Source organism: Symphalangus syndactylus, chromosome 19 (genome assembly GCF_028878055.3).
Source record: "Symphalangus syndactylus isolate Jambi chromosome 19, NHGRI_mSymSyn1-v2.1_pri, whole genome shotgun sequence".
NCBI lineage: Eukaryota > Metazoa > Chordata > Mammalia > Primates > Hylobatidae > Symphalangus > Symphalangus syndactylus.
Window position 1 is genome coordinate 61,930,111 of NC_072434.2, and position 19,315 is coordinate 61,949,425.

General features: G+C 38.2%; 2 protein-coding genes across 7 annotated transcripts in view; both read right to left on the minus strand.

Annotated features, from left to right (window-relative positions):
- Window positions 1–19,315, minus strand: part of ESRRG (estrogen related receptor gamma) — a 594,635-nt gene that overhangs the window by 337,704 nt on the left and 237,616 nt on the right. The window lies entirely within an intron of this gene.
- LOC129458274 (tigger transposable element-derived protein 1-like) lies at window positions 2,512–5,623 on the minus strand. The gene is made up of 5 exons (XM_063613594.1): window positions 5,045–5,623; window positions 4,558–4,614; window positions 3,705–3,736; window positions 2,751–2,816; window positions 2,512–2,663 (listed from the first exon to the last, which is right to left on the minus strand). Exons 1-5 carry the CDS (start codon window positions 5,527–5,529, stop codon window positions 2,512–2,514), a joined length of 792 nt encoding a protein of 263 aa, XP_063469664.1. The 5' UTR covers window positions 5,530–5,623.

Below are 19,315 nucleotides of genomic sequence, written 5' to 3' on the forward strand. Positions count from 1 at the left end.
AGGGAGGCAGGCTCCAGATTACAAGGGGTTAAAAATGTTCTATGATAATCAGGGGGAGATCAGACAGATGAAACATTTTCATGATAAAATTGATAATGAAGGAATGAGAGTAGCAAGGCAGGCAGCTGTGGGGTTTTTTGTTGCTGTTTGCTTTGTTTTTGGAATAAGAGAACTTCGGCATGTAAATGGAGGAACAAACTGATAAGAGTTGAATCTTTGGTAACATCGTGTTAAAAGAAAAACTTCAGCTGATTAAATTTAAAGGAGTTTAACTGAGCAATGAGTCATTCACAAATCGGGCAGCCCCCCAGAATCATAGCAGTTTCAGAGACACTCCAGCGCAGCCACTTGGTGGAAGATTTATATACACAAAAAGGGGAGTGACGTACGGAAATCGGAAGTGAGGTACAGAAACAACTGGATTGGTTACACTCAGCATTTGCCTGATTTGAACACAGTTTGAACACTCTACAGTGTATGAGTGGTTGACACGGCTGCTGGGATTGGCCAGCCTGTTACAGGCGCACACTCCCAAGTTAGGTTCTCAATCTCATCTACCTAGTAATTTGGGTTGCAGTTCATCCTCAAGGCCTCAAATATAGAAGTACAAAGTCCTTCTCAGGCCATATTTAGTTCACTTTAACAACCGGAAAGGTTGGCATTAGTTTTGGAAGGGAGGTACCTTCCACCGGAGGTGAGAGAGGAGAGAAGATGCCTAAACCTCCATTTACCTTAACAATGGAAAAGAACTGCCAATGAAGTGGGTGACGACTTCCAGTCTCTTAAAAGAATTACAAACTACCAGAAACGGGAGTCGGGTCAAACAGCAAAACAAGGCTCAACAAATACACAGCCGTAATATTTATATTACAACATTTAATGAGGGAACTTAGCTAAAGCAATTTTTTAATGTCTTGAGAACAAAACCGCTTGATTTATTGAAGCTTCTACTTTTTATTCCATTGTTCTGAAATCATGTGGCCCTAGTTCGATAGAGTCCCATTGTATCAAAAAGCAGAGTTTAAGAAAAAGTACCTGCTTAATTATGTGTTTACCTCTCAATCAAGTGAAATATTTTAGGAGCTCTAGGTTCTGCTTGTGCAGGGTGAGGGACACAGCCGATGCTGCGAATTCGAAAAAAAAAGAAATCAAGAATGATACATTAGAAACCTATATTTTTATCATTAGATCAATTTTCAAACCTAACAAAAATAATTAAGGAAGGTTTTCGACAATGTAAAGACTCAATTCTGACATATTCGCAGCACAATTTTAGAAACAAAACAAAACAAAAAGTTCCTTGTCCTCTAGTTCCTTTCTGTTATTATACCCACAAGTTTCAAGAATCTGTCTGTTCATCAACAAAAAGAAAACTTCGGGACAGGAAGAATAAGAGAAAACAAGAAAATTAGGTTGCTGTCTCACCAGTGAGTTAAAACCCATCAGCAGTAAGCCATTGAATTTAACTGCACATCTTTTGTTATTTTATTTCACTTTTTACTGTCTTTCTTTCTACAATCACGGGCCTACCAACACTGTAATCTCCCAGTGGGAGCCAGGCATAGCACAACAGGATGACCCCAGGGAGGTGCCAGGAAAACAGGTGATCGCTCTCTTCTTCCCTCTCTGTGTGTACAAGGAGCTTGGCATAAATGAGTTTTACAACAGCCACCAGCCATTGCTTATTTTTTTCTGAGCAATCATCAGTGTCAGCATCAAGTGGTGCAGTGGCTCCACAATGAGTTGTGGCGGCAGAGTGAGCCCAGCATGCAAACATTTTGGCTAATTTAAAATCCTTGTGCAGCCGAATCAAACATGACAAGACGATGGCAAAAAGAGAGGCTATTATCCCAAATGAGAGTTGGTAGACGGCTGAAATTGGTTTGAGTGGCAGAGACAAAAGAGGGGCAAAGCAGAGAAATAACTGAGAATAATCCCAGATAAAACAGGCTGCTATATACATACATGTGTACAAACAAAAAGACACACACAGACACACACAGTCAGAGCAGGAACACAATTGCTTCCAAGCTTTAGTACTAGACGGATCAAATATGCAACCACCTTATAATAAAAATACTAAATAAAATTACATATGATAAGCATTTGTCCAGTCACAGGTAAAGATATATTCTATTTATTTTTTTCTTAAATACAACTTTTAGGCTGGGTGCGGTGCTCACGCCTGTAATCCTAACACTTTGGGAGGCCGAGGCGGGCACATCACGAGGTCAGGAGATCGAGACCATCCTGGCTAACACAGTGAAACCCCGTCTCTACTAAAAATACAAAAAAATTAGCCAGGCGTGGTAGTGGGCGCCTGTAGTCCCAGCTACTCGGGAGGCTGAGGCAGGAGAATGGCCTGAACCCGGGAGGTGGAGCTTGCCTTGAGCCAATATCGCACCACTGCACTGCAGCATGGGCAACAGAGCAAGACACCGTATCAAAAAAATATATATATATATACAACTTTTTCCATAGAAATCTCCAATTTTTAGAATACTAAAATTGTCATTTCGTATTTAAATAAATGTGCTGATGTCTAATAGCCATGACTGTGGGGAAGATGGGAGTCGCTGATTTAGGACTGGCAAATTTTGGCTTAAAGATAGCCCAGTGGGTTGGTGCCAAGAGTCCAAAGATCCCCTGGTCATCAAGAGAATCTGAGAGAGTGGGCTGCAGATGAGGAATTCCTCATGAAAGGCAACAGAGAGCTAAAAAGTAGGCTGATGGGGTCCTGAGCCACGAACCTTGACCACAGCTTACAGTGCCATGGCTTCCACCCTGAGGAAAGACGACCTGTGGGGAGCTGTCTTCTGTAAGATTAACAATTTAAAAGAGTTGAAGTGAATTTTGTCAAATAGTTATGGCTGCAGGCTTTTTACAAAGTAGGTTACAAGGTCAGCCAGCTTTCAGAAGCTTTACGTTGTGAGGCGTTTTTGTCATTGTTGTTGTTCCAACAGAGAGAGTAGACTTAGAGTGGCATGCAGCTACAAGCCCAAAATATGGATATAAATGAAAGTCTCTTTACCACAGCCTAGGTTTGGGAGATGAGCTTTTCTTTAGTCTGTTCCCCAGAATTATGCCTTATATATAACTGCACATAAGAAGGCATGAAATGGAGACTAAAGCCACCATGACAGTTGACTCTTGCATTCTATCTGCACTCAGCTGGTGAAACACCTTTCTCTTGCCTTAGATCTCCTCCTAGCCAAGCACCTGAAGCCAGGAATTGTGAGGGAACAGTGAGATCATTATGTGTTTACTCCTATCATACATTGTCAATATCAAGTAAAAATTGGTTCTCATGTTGATAATAATGAAACAAGCTCTAATGTGGCAACAGAAATTGGGTTTAGTTGGTTTTTCAGTCTATAAAAGTGTTGTCTTTAGTACATGAAGATCACACCACTGACAGTTGGCATTTACACATTTTGTCATTTTTCCCTGGTTTTGATAATGCCTTTGAAACACTGACACTCCCTTTTCTGATACTGTAGTGACTAGGGGGACACATGGGTAAGACATTCAATGAATTTTAGAGGAATACAGTGATTTTTTTTTGAAGAGCAAAAACAACTAGCCTAGCCAGGGATCAAATTCCTGACTTTAGCCTCAACTCACCAGGCTCTAACCAAGTAAATTTACCTTAAATAACAATTGTTTAAGGTGAAAATAATTGTCAGGTAGTTATACAGGCATACCTCGGAGAAAATGTGGGTTTGGCTCCAGACCACTGCGATAAAGTGAATAACACAGTTAACTGAGTTACAGGAATTTTTTGGTTTTCCAGTGCATTTAAAAGTTACATTTATACCATAATATAGTGTGCAATAGCATTATGTCTGAAAAACAGTTTTAAAATATCTTATTGCTAAGGAATGCTAATGGTCATCTGAGCCTTCAGTGAGTCATAATCTTTTTGCTGGTGGAGGGTCTCGCCTCAACGTTGATGGCTGCTGATGGCTGATGGTGGTTGCTGAAGGCTGGGGTAGCTGTAGCAGTTTTTTAAAAAAGGACAACAATGAAGTTTACCACATTGATAGAGTCTTCCTTTCATGAAAGATTATCTTGCACACAGGGTAAAACTTTGAAAGAAGTTTTACTACCCACCACAAAACTTCTTTCAAAATTGTAGTCAATCCTCTCAAATCCTGACACTACTTTATCAACTAAGTTTATGTAATATTGTAAATCCTTTGTTGTCATTTCAACAATCTTCACAGCACCTTCGCTAGGAGTAGATGTCACCTTAAGAAACTACTCATCTGTAAAAGGCATTTCCTTTTCCAATCAAATTTTATCATGAGATTTCAGCCATTCAGTTGCATCTTCAGGCTCCACTTCTAATTCTAGTTCTCTTGCTATTTCCACCACATCTGCTCATCCATTCTCTACTGAAGTCTTAAATCCCTCAAAGTCATCCATGAGGGTTGGAATTAAGCTCTTCCAAACTCCCGTTAATGTGGATATTTTGACTGCCTCTTATGAATCACAAATGTTCTTAATTGCATCTATAATGGTGAATCCTTCCAGAAGGTTTTCAATGTACTTTACCCAGATCCTTCAGAAGAATCACTGTCTATGACAGCTATAGCATTATAAAAGGCATTTCTTAAATAGTAAGACTTGAAAGTCAAAATTATTTCTTGATCTACGAGTTGCAGAATGGATGTTGTGTATATGAATGAAACCAACATTCATCCACATGTCCATCTCCATCAGATCTCTGGGGTAACCGCAGCTTCACGTATTTTTCATTCATCTATTGAACAGATGAATGAAACCAACATTCATCTCCTTGTCCATCTATCAGAGCTCCTGGGTAACCAGGTGCATTGTCAATGAGCGGTAATATTTTAAAGGGAATCTTTATTTCTGAGCAGGAGGTCTCAACAGTGTGCTTAAAATATTTAGTAAACCATTCTGTAAACAGTCATCCAGGCTTTGTTGTTCCATTGATAGAGCACAGGCAGAGACGGATTTAGCATCATTCTTAGGAGCCCTAGGATTTTCAAAATGGTAAATGAGCAATGACTTCAACCTAAAGTCAACAGCTGCAGTAGACTCTAACAAGGGAGTCAGCTTGTTCTTTGAAGCTTTGATGCCAGGCATTGATTTCTCCTTTCTATTAATAGCTAGGAAAATCCTAGATGGCACCTTCTTCCAATAGAAGGCTGTTTCATCTACATTGAAAATCTCTTGTTTGCTGTAGCCACCTTCATCAACGATCCTAGCTAGATCTTCTGGATAACTTGCTGCAGCTTTGAAATGAGCACCTGCTGCTTCACCTTCCACTTTTGTGTTACAGTGATGGCTTATTTCCTTAAACCTCATGAACCAACCTGTGCTAGCTTCCATCTGTTCTTCTGCAGCTTCCTCACCTCTCTCAGCCTTCATAGAGTTGAAAAGAGTTAAGACCTTGCTCTTGATTAAGCTTTGGCTTAAGGGAATGTTGTGGCTGATTTGATCTTCTACCACTAAATCTTTCTCCATATCACCAATGAGGCTGTTTTGTTTTCTTAACATTGGTGTGGTCACTGGAGTAGCACTTTTAATTTTCTTCAAGAACTTTTCCTTTACATTCACAACTTGGCTAACTGGTGCAAGAGACCTAGCTTTTGGCCTGTCTCAGCTTTCGACATGCCTTCCTCGGTAAGCTAAATCATTTCCAGCTTTTGATTTCAAGTGAGAAGTGTGTAACTCTTTCCTTCACTTGAACACTTAGAGGCCATTGTAAGGTTACTAATTGGCCTGATTTTGATACGGTCGTGTCTGGGGGAATAAAGAGGCCCAAGGAGAGGAAGAGAGATGTGGAAACAGTGCATTGGTGGAGCCCTCAGAATACATATAACATTTACCGATTAAGTTCTTGGTCTTATATGGGTATGGTTTGTGGTCCCCAAAACAAGCACAATAATAACATCAAAGATCACTGATCATAGATCATCATACAAGATATAATAATGGGAAAGTTTGCAATACAGCGGAATACTGCAAAAATTACCACAATGTGACACAAAGACCTGAAGTGAACACAGGCTGTTGGAAAAATGGCAGTAGGTTTGCTGGACACAGCGCTGCCACAAACTTTCAATTTGTAGAAACATGCAAGATCTGTGAAGCTCAGTAAATCAAAATGCAATGAACGAGGTATACCTGTAGTCATCATCAACTCACCCCAAATTGGTGGCCCCCTTGTTAAAGGTTATTGTGGATATTTAAAATAGAATTTGTTTTTCTAATTTCTGGGGAGGGAGTGAGAGAGAAGCAGCAGCACGCACACTCAGGGTAGACTCCCAGCACTGGCCTCTCCACCCCGCAGCCCTTTTCCCTTTTGAGAAGCTCTTACAGCACAGAAGCAGACCTGTTTTCAGGGCAAACACCTAACTTTTAACACCAGGGGCTGGCAGTCTGGTCAGCATCAGTTTGTACGCTATCCTTGTCCTGAGGGATTTTTACAGGAATTCAATCAGGAAGCAAACTGTGGAAGTACATGAACACTGGGCAAAAACAGCTGCCAACTTCATTTAGGACGGAACTTTAACATGAAGGAACAAGGTCTAGGAGCATTTTGCAGCCCACTTTGGAGAGCAGTTAAGAATAATGCCTCCTCAGGACAGTGGCAGGCCAGGTGAAAACGTGAAAGAATAAGACAGGTAGCTTATGGCAGGTTTACTTTATCACGCCAGCACCTCTTAACCTCCCCTTCAGCCTGCAGGGCCAGATGTAGCTGGTCATTTGGAATAAAAGACAAAAAAGGCAAGTGTCTGGTTCTAACATAAAACCTTTGGGAAATGAACATGTTAGTTCATCTGGGTTCAGCAAATAGAGCAATCTTTACTTCTTCATTAATTTTTACATTAAAAAAAGAAAAAACAAGAAGAAAATATCTGGGTTTAGAATGGTACAGATGATTTACAAAAAAAAAAGAGGGACATTACTTTCCATAATCAGGTCCAGTTTTCATATCTAGTTTTCATTTTTCAATGCTAAATTAAGTAACCCTCTAATATAAAATAAGCTTTGGCCATTAAAGAGAATAAAATTAATTGATCTAGAAGCTTGTTGTCAGATTGGTAAAAGTAAGGCCAGAAGATAAGCCTCTCCATTATTCACGGTAGCAAGAAAGACTAAAACAAAACACCCAACAACCAAAGATCATTTTTGATGCAGGACCATCTTACTCTTAGGAAATCTTTGCTATTAAACCTATTTACTGTGCCTAGTTCTATGTGAGGTTCTTAACTTCCTTTTCATTTTTTGTCTCAGAGTTGAATTTATATATTTATACTGAGGCTTAAGAGAACCCTGGTTCATAGTTCAGAAAGACATTGCTTTCTAGGGAGGTCTGACGCAGGTCCGTAGGGCATTTCATCCATCCTGTGCTTGCGTGGCACTCACTACCAAGGGAGCCTATTAGGAAAGAAGGGCACACTGAAGTCTGAACTGAAAGCTGTCAGAAAGGGAACACCCAGATGCTGGTTGCAGCAGCTATGGCTGAGATTCCATTTGTCTTAAGAGCATCAGCAGACAATATATGTATTCTGTCACAAACTCCACTTCTCTCTCCAACCCACAGTGTCCTTAATGCAAGAGGCAGATGTGCTTTCTGCCCAGAGATGTGGCAGCAACCAGACTGTCACCCAAGACTCTAATTAAGTGGTATGTGACATGATTCTAAGGCAACCCAGCCAAAGATCAACCTGCCCATTTTACTGAGTAAAGACATGCATCTTTATCTACCCATTGGCAGGAAAGCAATACCACTAATCCAAGAAGCAAAGGTGCTGTGATTTTGATAGTGCATTTATACCACAAATCTTTGAAGAAGTAAAAGAGTGTTAAAAACTGCTTTATTGCCTCGTGCTAGCTGTGATCTGACATACACAAATGTAGGGATATTATTATTTTTTGAGCTGGTAGAATTTCATAAAAACCAGCTGAAATCCACACTCAGACCTATGAGATATATACCATCAAAATATTAGTGACTGTGGACAAACGCTGGTCTGGATTAAATCTTTCTTTTTGCCTTAAAGAGACTAAAACTACTTTTCTACCTTGTCCAAATTCATGATGATCAGGGAATTGGACAAAGAACCTAGTTGTTCCACAGCCCAAACACTCACGAATGGAAAATAAATGAGAGATATTCTTTCTTTTCTCTTAAATTTCCATGCATATTTACAACACTGTCCCAAGAAAGGGGGCTAAGATTCAAATTTTGTTTTTTTTTTTTAATATTTTATATGAGATTTGTGAGGTTATTTTTGCTACTACAACATGGCAAGCAGGGAGTTTCAAGATTGTGATTTTATTAAGGAATAGAAGACAACCTTTTTTCAACAGGGCTCTACAAAATATTCCATCAGCAGAAGTGTTAGGCAGGTCGGAAAGACTAAGTTTTTCAAGGTATTAAATTAAAAGATGTTGAATTACGTTAAATGCCCCACATTGAATTGACATTTCCCCTTTTTTAATGCAAGCTAAGATTGATGAAAAATACCACTTATCTACATTAAGGGTCAAAATCTCTCACAAAAAGAGCTTCTGGTTCAACACGTCAGAGCAGAGTCAGTCTTCCATAATCCAGGGACCAAGACGCGGATCACATTCTGATGATCCAATTAATGGTGGGATACTTTGCAATCATCCGGCAAGCAAGGCCCCTAACAGATTGTGGGGCTGTAACATCAATTTCTTAAGTGCATTTAAAGGATTACAAATGTTAGTCCTGGCTTGAGATTGAAACACCTATTGAGGTGCTCTGAACCACATTACTGTAATTGGGTACCTGAATTAATGCCATTTCTTCTGATGGGTGAGTTGAATACATTGGAATTAAGAGTTCTTTTTGCTGTATTTCACTTTCTCATTCTTTCTTCCTTTTTTTTTGTTTCCTTGGAACATAAATCTGAATTGAAATAACTCTTTTTTAATCCAGATAGCTTTAATTACAGCCCTCAGGAATCCAAGTATTGTCCTCATTTTACCTCATGCACTGTTTGGGTGCACTCTTCTTTGAGCTTGTTATCTTAATATGCAGCACTTAGACAATGAAAATACAATTCTTTTCTTTAAAAAACTAAGAGAATAAGGGGAGGGGGGAAAGGAGAGGAAGAAGGCTCTGCTTCTCTTTCCTTCCAGCCACATGAACCTCATTATGAACACAGAGGATAGCACTTGAAATTCATCACAGGCCTGGAGAGTTAAGATCCAGATCCTCCCTAAATCTTTCACTCCTTCTGAGGTCGGTTAAAGTAAAAGTTCTGATTAAGGAAGAACTAAATAGGTGGGTATTGTCTGGATATTTTAAACTTCAAAATAAGGATTTTGACCTTCTTTCCCACCTTAATCTCCATTAAGTCTCTCAACTAAAGGGAAATCACATAGCATCACTGTGTCAAACCTCCCCGAAGCTTGCTATGGTAAATTGAATGAAATCTACACTCCCCACTTGAGTCCAAAAGGTCCTACGTGCTCTTCCTGCTCAGCTCTGATGTCATATTTGATTGCTCTCCAACCTGTGCACCAGGCTGTGTCCTCATGCAGTTTCTTCCTGTCATCCAAGTGCACCACACTCCTCTTCCATTAAGGCACTCTGCCTTAGGCATTCTACTCTGAGACTTCACCCTCACTCCTTTCAGATTTCTACTCAAATATGAATTTATAGAGTTCCCTGACCCTGCTATAAAATAATACTAATGCGCCCCCATCCTTCCCAAGTTGTGCACTCTTTCCTCCCCTACCTCATGTTTCTTCATAGCATTCGTGCATGTGTGTGTGTGTGTGTGGTGTGCGCACATGCATGCAAATTAGAAATATATGTACCACACACACACACTCAAAAACAATGACTGTACAAGTAGGAACTTTGTTTCATTCACTACTAGAACACAAGTAACCAGAATAGTACCTGGCACAATTCAAATATTTGTTTAGTTGGATTGAACTGAGTTTTTGCATGGCTAATTCTGCCTTATTATTCTGGTCTCAGATCCAATATTTTCTCACAGAGGACCCCAGATGACCCTTATCTAAAGTAGCACTTTCCCCATCCTCTCCCTTACTGCCTTGTTTTATTGTCTTACTATCCTTTACCAACATCTGAAATATCAATGTATGTGCGTATGTTCGTATGTTTGCATATGTTTAATGTCTATTTCTTTATCCTATTACTTAAAGTTCATGAGGGTGGGAAATGTTTTTCTGTCTTGTTCAATTTGATGTCTTTAGTGTTAAGAACAGCACTTGACATGTAGAAGGGGTACTATAAACATTTGTTAAATGTGTATGCAATTAATTGAACCAGAGGGAGTCAAACATGAAAGAGCCTTTGTCAAAATAGGGTTGTAGATGACACAAACTCTCTTCACCTGGTATAAAGATAACATTGATGGGGTATAATTTATTCCACCTGCTATAGAAAAACAAAGCTGGTCATGGTAGTTATCATTGGCTTTAGTAAGGAGACACAGAAGAGCTCTGAAGAAAAGGCTGACATAGAGAAAAGCTGCCTCTGGACAAAATTGGAAAATAGGTGTTGCCTGTCAAGCTGTGCCCCCATCTCTCCTGTTCTGTGCCCTTTCCTGGCTTGTAAGCTATACTGTTTAATCGCCTCTACTCCGAAGCATCCAGTGGCCTTCATGTCAGTACCTGACTCAGTTTTCCCCTCCCCTGAAAACACTCCTACTCTGGAACTTTCTGACTCATCCTATCCTTGTCTTTCTTCCAAAACATCCAGATTCAGGCATAATATTCTCCCAGTCGCTACTCTTAGACTTAAGCTAACCTGGCAAACCTCTGGACTTAAAAAGCATCAGCTGGCAATAATAATGAACAGGACCCCACTTTCCTGGAAGAGTGATACACCCTCCACTCAGGATGTCTCCACTCCACTCCTCTTTGAGAGGAAGGGAAAGAAAGCTGCGTTTCTATTCCACCAGGAAGGAAACCGTCTACAGAAGGCTCCCAGTGTCTCTTGTCTTTCTTTTCTTTGTCACAGTAACCACTTAACCGTATTCATTTCTGATAGTAAAAATAATTTTCTAAAAACACAGTAGCAAATTTAAATCATGTAAAAAGAACAAAATTCAACCTATAAATCCCTAAATAACAACTTCGTAGTTTGTTTCTTTTTGGTCTCTTCTTTTGGACATCTTTACATGGTCAGTATCATACGCTGTATTTAGTTTTTCCCCACTTAATATATTGTGAAAATATTTCCACATCTTTACGTATTCTTGATCACCATTTTGGACAGGAGAGCATATTTCACTATAGGGATTTATTGCCATTTAGTTAACAATGCCCTATAAGAAATTACTAGGTTATTTTTACTTATAAACAAGGAAACAATAAACATATGTCTTTGTCTAGAGGAGTTGGCAAACTTTTCTGTAGAGGTCCAGATAGTCAATATTTTAGGCTTTATGAGCCATAAGGTCTCTGTTTCAACTACTCATTTCTGCTGTAGCCAGAGACAATTAGTAGATAAATGGCTATGACTATGTTCCAATAAAATTTTATTCACAAAAACAGGCACTGGACAGAATTTGGCCTGAGGGCAGCAGTTTGCCAACCCAACCCCTGGCCTAGATCTCTGATTGCTTTCTCAAGATGCATAAAAGTGGAATCACTGAACCAAACGGGTGAACATTCGTAACAGATATTGAAATATCTATTATTCATCTTAAATATGGTTGCATGCTTGATTTTTCCCAATAACAAAGTCACTAATTTAGTTAACTTAGAGGAATCCCGACCCAATTAACATTCCTCAAAAAGGAGGGAAACTGAGGCCCAGATAAAGCTGAACCTGGTTCTTCTGTTTTATTTGACATTCCTCTTATGTAGTTCTCCTTAAAGATATATATATATATATATATATATATATATATATATATATATAACTAATTCAGATGCAAAAAGCAAGTTTCCAGGAGTACTGCAACAGTGCAGTCACTAAACTAAGAAAAGACAATTTCTTGAATTCTCATGGCTTTGATAACTCAACATTCCTTCCAGGTAAATAAATCAATGGCAGTCACCGCAAGATGACTACTGCTTTTTTAGTTTAAAATGAATAAGATAAGAGGCTTGTTAATCATGTATTATGATTGCTGCTTAGGCCACAAAGGAGAGTTGACAGCACCCGTTACAGTACATCAAGGTCTGCCGTGCACAATTTCTGCTACTAGGGCTCTATATTATTAAAGTTTGAAGATGTGTGAGGGTATAAATGACCCCTATCTAAAGTTTTCAAGTAATGTTTAGTATTTACACTATAAATCTGCTCTAACATGGCATTATGTTGCAATTTTAGTTTTACTTAATAAACTATATAGGGGCAGACAGCCTATTTGCTATCTTTATTCTCAACAGACAAAGAATTTAAATACATTCTCAAGAGAGTTCAAAGGTACCATGATTTAACTGGAGTAGAAAGGAAAGGGATAAATTTTAATTCTCAAAATGATTTTCTTTGGGAGAGTATGAACATTTTTTGCATTCTGTCATGTTTTCTTTTTAACTACACCAACACATCCTTTCTCAGCAACCAACCAGAGACAATGAGAGCCAGGATGAATCCCATGAGTCATTTCAGTCCAGGCTCCTGTGTCGGCAGAGCAGTTTTCATTATTCTTAAGCATATCATCTCTCTCTAAACTAGGCATGTCCAGGTCTGTGATTCTACTATGATATGAATGGATATTAAACCCTGGGTGAACCTGCTCTTCATCCGTGGCCTATTATCAAAGCATCATGACTGCTGAGCTGAGGGGTCCATGCTCAAATATAGACATTGGGCATCTGGTTGGCAAGAAACACAGTGGCAGTGGCTATGCCCTCTAACTCTCTAGTGTACAATAATATGTCAGGGAGCAGAAGAGGGACACTCCATTCTTGTCTCCTGTGGCTAATGTTTTTTAATCATAAACAAATGCTGTTCCAAGGTGTTGGTATAGGACAGCATTTCTCGACCTCAGGATTATAAACATTTAGAGGCAGATAATTCTTTGTTGTGGGAGGCTGTCCTGTGCATTGTAGGATGTTTAGCAGCATCCATGGTTTTTGCCACCCACTCAGTGACAACCAAAAATGACTCCAGATATTGGCAAATGTCTCCTGGGGTAATAGTGGGGGGTGAAATCATCCTGGTTGAGAAGGACCTAGAATGGCAACCCAAAGGCAGAAAGACATGTAAAAGTACACACCGCACTTGCCCATCTCCTCTGTCAAATATGCTTCTGGGGTCGGAATGAAGAAAGGAACGCAGCCCCGGGAAGAGACACCAGAAAGACTGAGCCCTATATGGACATGGAAATTTTTCTCTACCTGAGGTTTAGAATGTCTGGCTTGTTGTGTTCAGCAGTCATCACAAAGCTAGATATGAATTTCTTGGCTTTTTTTTTTTTTTTTTTGACTCATTAGGTTGCCCTGCTCAAAATGATTTACACAGAGATAATTAAACTTAAGCCCTAAGGGCTAGTTAACTGTTTAGCAGTGTATACATTTCATATAACCATTTCCATACATCTAGTTTTAAATTCATTAACAAAAATTAATAGCTACCCAGCGCTCTACATTGCGCAGCATGTTGCTATGGTATGCTTGCTAAATTACCCCTTTCTATCACTCCTCCAGCGATCTCATAGACAGTTAAACTTTGCTATGCTGGAAATGTTGCCTACCAATTTGCAGCAAAGCTCATATTTACTATATTTAGTGTGAATAATTGACTGCACTTCAGAAAATATTTGTCTCTGTTTGGTGTGCCCCTGGAACATTCTATCAGCTTTAAAGAACAGTACATGCACTTTTTTCACTCTTTGAAGAATCACCGAGAAACATTTTATAGGTAATACTAGCATTGAATATGCATTAGAAATATATGTTTTACTAATATTGTCCTTCCTCTGAAAGTCCCTTAACTGCACTTAAATATCTTGTATTTTTTCCTCCTGGCGTATTTTATGAGGACAAAATGCCTTTCTAATATGAACTACCTATGACCCATTAAATAATTATCTTCTTATTTCTGAATACCAATATAAAAAGAAAAATGAGACAGTAAATCTCTTTTCTATAAACTTATTGCCACAATTATACATATATTAGAATTTTTGGTAATTAAAATATATTTTCCATTAAAAAATAATCTCTAATCATTCTTCACCAATATTTACATTGTTCACTTCAGGTTTGAAAAGGAGTCAGGGTGAACTAATTCATTGTTTACATTCAGAATCCTAGGTGGCCCAGACCCATAAAGGTAGTACAATGCACTGTATTTTTCGTTCTTAGTACTTATCTTAATCTTAATAACTAGCCAGACAACTGACTCCAGAGTCTGGGGCTTATCAACTGGAATTTGTCACATGAACCCAACAGAAGACAAGAAATACATTATATAACAATGCTACACAAGTCATTATCTCTCGACATTTAAAGGTATGCATTCAAAAACTATGTAAGGCTTTTATATATTTATTTATTTATCTTTTGCTGAACTCAGATTCCACTTGTTTCTATTAAATTTGATAGCAAATGAACAGAAATGCCCTTGTTAGGTATTATCTGCAAACAGTTTACTACCAAGAGATCAAAAGGATTCGTCCTACTTCATTTCAGCATTGGCTACTGGGAACAATCTGCTTGAAAAACTTTTCTTGATACAGATTATTTAGGAAACAGATTAATAAGAAAATAAAAAGGCTCACACTCCTCAAATATTGAAAAATGTCAACTACTTTAGTAGAAATTTCAGTATCTTCCCAATAGCACTTTTTCTGGATTCCTTTGAAGTAGCTTACACAAACAACAGTAATATTGAGCCATCTATACTACAGTTTTCCCAGACCATGTCTTGGGTTATAAACAGGACATGACTCTTTCAACTATTCACATGGAAGGTATCTTCTTCAGTAGAAAGAAGTTTATGAACTCTCTTGTTTTGGTGAATGATTTATTGTAAATATTTCTAATTGCACTTTAAAATTTTCATTCTAAATAAATGGAGACTGTGAAAGGTGTAATGCACTTTATATCCTTCTGCAAGATAAGATTTATTTCTCTTACCAGTTTTACAGAACATTTATTATGTCTGTAATGAGCTAAATATTTTTACTGAGACTTCAAATAGAAATATATACACAATTTAAAATGTAGATGGCCAAACCATTGGCATCATCCAAATAAATATTTTCTTTGAAATCACTCCTTTTGAATTTTATTTCTTCAAAAGAAATGAATGGTGAAAATATTTGTTAAATGATAGCTGAATTTTTGCTTTCTACCAATGTTGTCAATATGTATATACTTTCTAATAAATGCTACCTATTATGTTTCCTCTTCTCCAGAAGAAAACATCAATTCATTAGTTAGTTTAAGAACTCTTAGTATAAACATATTATTTTTGGTGTGAGTGACATTAAGTTTATTAACACTTGCATTGTTAAAAAGATGTAGTCACTATCCAACTCTCCACAGGTAGTTTTAAACCAAAACCTTATGTAGAAACTGTACCATGTCTGGAAACAGGCTAAAAATAAGATATAGTGAAATATATAATGTATATGTTTAGTCTAGTAATTATATAATACACTGTACTCCTATCTCCTTTATTCCAATAATCAAAGGTGCATTTCTTGATGACATTTCAATATATGCAAAATTAAAGGTAGCAGAGTTTAATATGTAGCAGAGTTTAATATGAAAAGATATATATCATTTCCCCTAGGAATTAAACTCTTCCTGTGATCTGTAATAAATACCTTGCTGTTTTACAAAATGGGAATAAGATTGATGATATTGATCATAAGTTTCATATTTTTCATTGAATCTATTGATGAATCATTTACCAAGAATGAACGGGACAAAAGATCTATGGAAATATTGCTTACTTAAGAAAGAGATGTGCTTAGATAATATCACAATATTTTATCAAGGCTGTCATGTAAAGTGCTGATAAATGTTTTATCTTTCTGGAAGATACAGCCCTCTAGAAATGTGTGTCTAAGCACTAAAAAAGGTATGGTTTACATGCATGTGTTTAGATGCATAGACTCCTTATCTAGTATGTATAACACTTCCTCCACCAACATGATATTTTGTTTTTGCTGAATACATTCTATACTATCTATCAGATAACGTGAGTATGTTTTTCTAAACCTTTAGAATCCTTGCAGGACTGGAAGAAAGGTTAAAGATCTATGACTAATTAGAAAGATAATTTTTTGTAAAGAAAGAATAACTATACTTCTCAGAGTGCCTGCTCATTACTAAAAGCTGTGTGCTTTGAGTCAGCAGACCTGAAACCAACAAGATACATTTGCTGCTTTTCTTGTTTTGGCATCAAAGTTCGTTTTGAAACACAGTAGTTTAGGAGAGAACTACTTGTTATGGACTAAATGTGTGTATTCCTCCAAAATTCACAAGTTGAAATCCTCCCCACTCCCCACCAAGTAATGGTATTAGCAGGTGAGGAATTTGGGTGGTAATTAGGTCATGAGAGTGGAGCCCTCCTGGATGAGATCAGTGCCCTTATAAAATAAGAGGCCAGAGAGCACTCTTGCCCTCTTTCCACTGTATGAGGATACAGGGAGAAGATGACAGTCTACAAACTGGATGAGGGCCCTCACCAGAACATGATCATGCTGATACCCTGATCTCAGACTTTCAGCCTCCAGAACTGTGAGAAATTAATTTCTGTTGTTTATAAGCCATACAGTCTATGGTGCTTCGTTACAGCAGGCCGAACTAAGGCACTACTGTTGGCTGCTAATTTGCAGAAATGTGCATCTCTCATTGACCCTGCTAAGGATCCTTTCATTTTTTTCCTGAACATTATAGAAATAAACAAGACCCATCAAACAAATATTAGGAAACTGGTATTTAGGAAGAGTAGAAAAATCACCCAAGTGGGGCCACACTGATATCAACTTTACAAAATAATAAAATACAAAAAAATCACCAAATGGATTGGTCCAAAGAACAGAATTCAAAACTTTGACAAAGAGCCCTTAGAAGGGACAGTAAGAAAGAAAAGCAATATGAGAAAGAACTACATGCCACCTATTGCTGCTGAGAAGTTTGTCAGATAGATGAATAAAGATTTAAAGCAAAGTAAAAAGAGTTTCCCAAAAGGGTTGTTTAGGCTTGGTTTATTTGAGACTTAAGAAATGCCCCTTTAAAAGTATTCTTTTGTCCAAGTCCTTCACTCTTGAAATTCATCATCACCATCTTTAAAGAGATTAGTGATAAAGGTTGGCTTCTTCATAGACAGCACTGATATATGCTGGGTTCTTGGCACTCCCTTACAATGATATTAGTAAAGAACCACTATTAGTTAATCAAGATGGTGAACACAACCAAGGTGAGTAGGATATTGTACAGGAAATTCTTTGGAGGAGAAACTGTGGTACACAAATTAGCAACTGAAGACATAAACAAGATCAAAGAGTTCTGATATAAATGCAAAAAGTAGCTCACTTATTTGTTAAGCATTTTACTATTTAGTACACGTTTTGGCAATTTAGCATATCTTGCGTTTTATTTCTACAATGAAATTGTAAACTCCTGAAAGGCAAGAAAAAAAAAACGTGTTCATACTATCTTGTTTAATATAAGACAAAATTGAGCAGAGGTAAGCAAGCACTTATATGTTAAGTTTCACTGAATTTTGAGTAAAATTTGATTTATAGGATGCTCAAAAAGCATAGAAGTTTTGAGCAAAAACAGTTGAATAATCTGATTTTTCAGATTAAGGTATTGAAGCCCTAAATGTCAGAGACTCTAATCCAAAGTCCAGACATTTAGGTCTAGAGACAGGACTCATCCTACCTTATCTTCTTACTTCTTCCCACCAGGGCTCTTTCTGCGTTAAGATTTAATTGTTCGACTGTCTTGAAACACATTTGAGTCACTCTGACCATGGCCTAACTTACTTTTCTAGGTCCCAGGAAACCTAATATGCACCAGGTACTACCTACTTGTTTTACACATTTTCTGTGAGATTTTATAAAAGTGCTTCTAGCCTGCATCTCAGCCTATTAGAACCCCTGTCCTTTGCAAACAGTTCCCAAACTTTGTAGTACTCTACATCTTAGTCAAGGACACAAACACATATCAAAAATGTTTATACTCTGACAGGTATGCATTAGGCTAAAGGACTGAATCAAGTTAATGGTAAAAATAGCCAAACCTCTTTTGTACACACTGTAGAGCAGTACATATAGGCCAAATGGCTGACTGGTAGCAAAGAAAAATGACAAGTCCTCCTGATTGAGGCTTCACTTTCAGAGTAGATCCTATGCCTTTACCAACCTACCTTTCACATGCTGCAAGTTCACTCTGAAATATCCAGCGTGGATCATGCCACGTCCAACTTCAAAAAAGTTCAATGGTACACATTCTAACGTGAGAAATCGTAAAGTCCAAACTCCCTTATGTAATATTTGAGATCTTTCCTATTTTGTCTTCAATTCAGTGTTCTATTTAGCAATTACACTCAGTTTCTACACACACATTCGCTCTAGCTCTTCCATTTTTCTGTCCTTTCACACACTTCCTTGTCTTTATTCATGCAGCCCCAGAACCCTCATTGGTCCAGCAACATACAGCCTCACTAAGACCCCTGTCTCCCACCCTCAGTGTATCCACCCATCACATTTTACCTCTCTTCCAAAGACTGGGTAAACTCACTGATCCTCCAAGATGCCATTCCTTATCCCCCAAGCGTCAATAAAGTATTCATTTCTGCAAACTTGCACAGCGAGTTGCTTTGAGTGCTGTTTCTAGCTTTCATCTGTTTTATTTCATCTTTCCTGCATTTCAAGCACTTCATGATAATTTCTTGGTGAAATGATTCAACTGATTCAATTTCTTTTCTATCTTTTCATTGGATATACACTTTTCACCATTTATAGGTTTTCAAAAGTCTGTTTATACCTTTCAGAACATGTGTGCCTTCTGTTGAAACTGAAACACTGTGCTAATCCTGACACAGAGCATGAGCCCAGACACAATGCCATCAATTACCTTGTGAATCAGCTGGGAGTTAGGCTCAGCTGGCTGCTTCTGCAGCTGCCACAAAATCACCCTAGATGTGGCAGGGCACGGTGGCTCATGCCTGTAATCCTAGCACTTTGGGAGACCAAGGCGGGTGGATCATGAGGTCAAGAGATGGAGACCATCCTGGCCAACATGATAAAACCCTCTCTACTAAAAATACAAAAATTAGCTGGGTGTGGTGGCGTGTGCCTGTAGTCCCAGCTACTCGGGAGGCTGAGGCAAGAGAATCCCTTGAACC